Source organism: Melitaea cinxia, chromosome 4 (assembly GCF_905220565.1).
Source record: "Melitaea cinxia chromosome 4, ilMelCinx1.1, whole genome shotgun sequence".
Classification (NCBI taxonomy): Eukaryota; Metazoa; Arthropoda; class Insecta; order Lepidoptera; family Nymphalidae; genus Melitaea; species Melitaea cinxia.
Window position 1 is genome coordinate 726,479 of NC_059397.1, and position 3,593 is coordinate 730,071.

The 3,593-nt window shown below is 35.0% G+C and overlaps 1 protein-coding gene across 1 annotated transcript; it reads left to right on the plus strand.

Moving 5' to 3' along the window:
- The first annotated feature begins 1,556 nt into the window (after positions 1–1,556).
- On the plus strand, positions 1,557–2,818 carry LOC123669996 (3-oxoacyl-[acyl-carrier-protein] reductase FabG-like). The gene has a single exon (XM_045603496.1). It carries the CDS (start codon positions 1,590–1,592, stop codon positions 2,334–2,336), a length of 747 nt encoding a protein of 248 aa, XP_045459452.1. The 5' UTR covers positions 1,557–1,589; the 3' UTR covers positions 2,337–2,818.
- The last annotated feature ends 775 nt before the right edge of the window (positions 2,819–3,593 follow it).

The following is a 3,593-nucleotide window of genomic DNA, read 5'->3' on the forward strand; positions in this document are numbered from 1 at the left end:
CCGGTAGAATTTCGAAAGAGTTCGAGACGGTCCTTTTAAAAATTATCTCCTTTTATTTTGTCAATTTTAAAAATTCAAAAGTGCCTAAGTTTAAAGAATACATACACACAGTTTGCTCTTAAATAATTAACTAGGTGTTTGTCGCATAGTCTCATTTAATTTCATCGAGATCTGATGAGCAATTTTTGAGTAATATTTGATAACGCGTTTACTTGACTATTTTTTCGTTAATCTTCTAGTTGTATTACTTGTCGATGTATTTAAAGTTAGCTTTTGTTTTCGTTTGCGAGTACACATAATTATTACTTATTCGAAGTACCTAGTTTACTACCGAACGCCGTCAGTCTAGACGTACACAAGCAAATTGACCTTGAATTTTATTTTGTGTTTCTTGTTTGGAATATTGTACAGCGATCCTAACTATGTAAATAGAAATTTAGCTTTCAAACCAGATCTCTGACGACTATTTTAAAAATGTTGGTTTTGTGGTTTACCTATCTATTAGAACAATTTACTATTAATTAAAAGGATCGACAAAACTAGCTGCTCCTCGACGTTGAAAACCTCGTCATAATCACTAAATCATATGAGTCATGTGTTTTCATAATTAACATCTACTTGGCTAAGCACCATCAAATAATAATGGGAAATTTATCACTTATTTTCACTTATTTTATATTATAAGGACTGTTACTCTAAACATTTCAAGGCTTTGTTATGTTCGTGGTAAGTAAAGTAATAAAATAATTCTTGTATTTGTAATATCACTTACTTCTGTGAGTAGGACAGTAGCGAAAATTCGTGTTATTTTATAAGTATACGAAACTCCAAAAATTATTAAATCCTACTTCCAGACAATGATAAAAAAAATTTGTATACCTGATACTGTCACGGCACGGCTGTTTTATATAATATAATAATATGTATGAAATATTGTTAAAAGTTTAAAAATTTATTTGAAGTGATTAATATTGTGCAATCAATTACTGAAAAGCGTTTAAAACAACAGTTTAAAGAAAGTTAGGTATGGTTTAAAGAGATGAATAATTTCGCGAAATTCTGTATGAAATAATACATTAACCGAACTAGACTTGTAACAACATAACTAGAAATTTAATGGTATTTTTCCAATTAAACGTATTCTACGATATATAGAACGATTATATCGCAGTTTATTAAGTTTTTTAAATGCCCTACGTTTCGGATATTTTACAGCCAACATGGTCACGGGAGGACTGGTTCCTCAATGTCGGGCATATAAAAAATTGAATGACCGGCGGTAAAACCCAAAAAAATTGTTTCACTATAATGACTGAAATTCGCATAAACATTAAAAAACAACCTGTAATTCTTATTAATCTGAAGTATGGTTAATTAGTAATATATTAAGTAGCCACAAAGGACAAACAATAAAATGTTTAGTACATTTATATCCCTTCATACATCGCGTATTTTTGCAATCTCTATCTTAAATCTTACACATAGAGTTCATTTTGCTTTACGGTTAACAGCGCTGCAATTGTATAAAAGGAGCTGCTTATAAATTCAAGCGTCAGTTTTACTTGAGTAACTGTAGCGACAACGTCACGATGAGTTTCACGAACAAGGTCGTCATTGTAACAGGAGCGAGCTCCGGCATCGGAGCCGCCGCGGCGAAGATGTTCAGCGACGAGGGGGCTCGCGTCGTGATGGTCGGACGCAACGAGAAGAAGATCTCCGCCGTGGCCGCGCGCTGCAACTCGCCGCTCGTGATCCTCGCGGACGTCTCTAAGGACGATGATGCGAAACGAATCATTAACGAAACCGTCAAGAAGTTTGGACAAATCGATGTCTTGGTCAACAACGTGGGCGTCACGATAAACAACGGTGGACTACTTGCCGATGATATGATGTCGTCGTACGACGCCGTCATGAGTATCAACCTTCGCTCTTGCGTTCATTTAACGTCCCTAGCTGCGCCGCACCTGATCAAGACCAAGGGTAACATTGTGAACATATCGAGCAATGCAGGAATAATTGCACCGATCGGTCCAGGATTGGCGGCTTACTACGTTTCAAAAGCAGGCATGAACCATTTCACCGTCTGCGCTGCGGCGGAGTTGGGAGTTCACGGTGTGAGAGTAAATACGGTCAGCCCCGGACCAGTGAGGACTGACTTCTTTGAAAACGCTAAATCACCAATCGATTTCAACGATATTCGTCCCATGACCCTTCTCAACAGAGTCTCGGAGCCGGAGGAAATCGCAGACTTGATATTGTACCTCGCGAGTGACAAGGCTAAAGGAATCACGGGATCTAACTACCTCAACGACAACGGCATGACCATTAAACATTAAAACCGATCGTAATATTACTTTACTCCATAAAATTATTTTTAAGTATGTTAAGCCATATTTTAATTTGTAAGAAAATGAGTGTAACAGAAGCCAGTGTGAAGTCATTTGTATATTTCTATTGTTGTTATAACTGTGGCTGCGGAATTCTTGAATACTGTTAAAAGGTATTGTACATGTATAACTTATGATTGTGTCATATTATTACTACGTAGTATGTCTTGTCTCGTTAGAACAAAATGTTCGATGTATTCAGTGTATCTCTAGTAGTAAGCATTTTTCGGGTATTTGTTATTTGTCGCATATGTAAACTTACTACATAAATTATTAAATTAGAATTTTTTGTCAATTATCCAGCCTTTCTTTCCGAGTACTGAAGAGTGACAGAATAATAATACGACGTATATTATAATACTCGTACATTTTTAATTAAAATATGTTTTACGAAAATTTTTATGAAGGTTCTAATAAAGTTTCACAAACAATATTGTCTTTTATTCAGATCAACTTGTTTTTTCTAATAATGAAATTTGAATTTACTTAACGGTTAAATCTTTAAAAATTCTAAAATATATAAATATCAACGAGTCATACAGTCTTATATTTTAGATTTCTAATAAAACGATAGTTTTATGTGTTAGTCCGTAATGTATTTCATGAAAGTTTGTTCATTTATGTTTGTGCCTTTTTTTCTTTTACAATTACGTACCAATTACAGAACCTATATTCTCATCATTGACCAACATCATCTTAATCCTTCGTTTCTCACATTTATTAACGAAACCGGTGTCGTCAAACTCACACAAGGTCACAACCTAACAGTCGATAATATACTACAACAAAACAATTGTGATGATTGGCTGGACATTATTGAGATCAAAATAGCTTAAATAATGGAACGAAATTAAACTTAGGGACGGTGGGATAGAGCTCACTGCTTTTGTACAGATGTTTCCGCGACGCTTACAGCTATTCAACAACAGATGTCGGTTTTGTCCTACCAAAATATATAAACCCAATGACGCTACACATAGAGTTGACATTGACCTAAAATATTTCCAGCTATTTCGGTAGTGAGGTGATGAGTGACGAAAAATTATTTGTTTTTGTCGATATTTTGATTACATGATGTCGAAAATTAAATATTAAGAACAATCTTGGTAGGTATTACAATTTTTGAAGTAAAACTTTTTTATGCACGATGCGGCGAATTCGTGATGAGAGCGTTACGAAAAGTGTGATCGGGCGAGGCGAACGGAA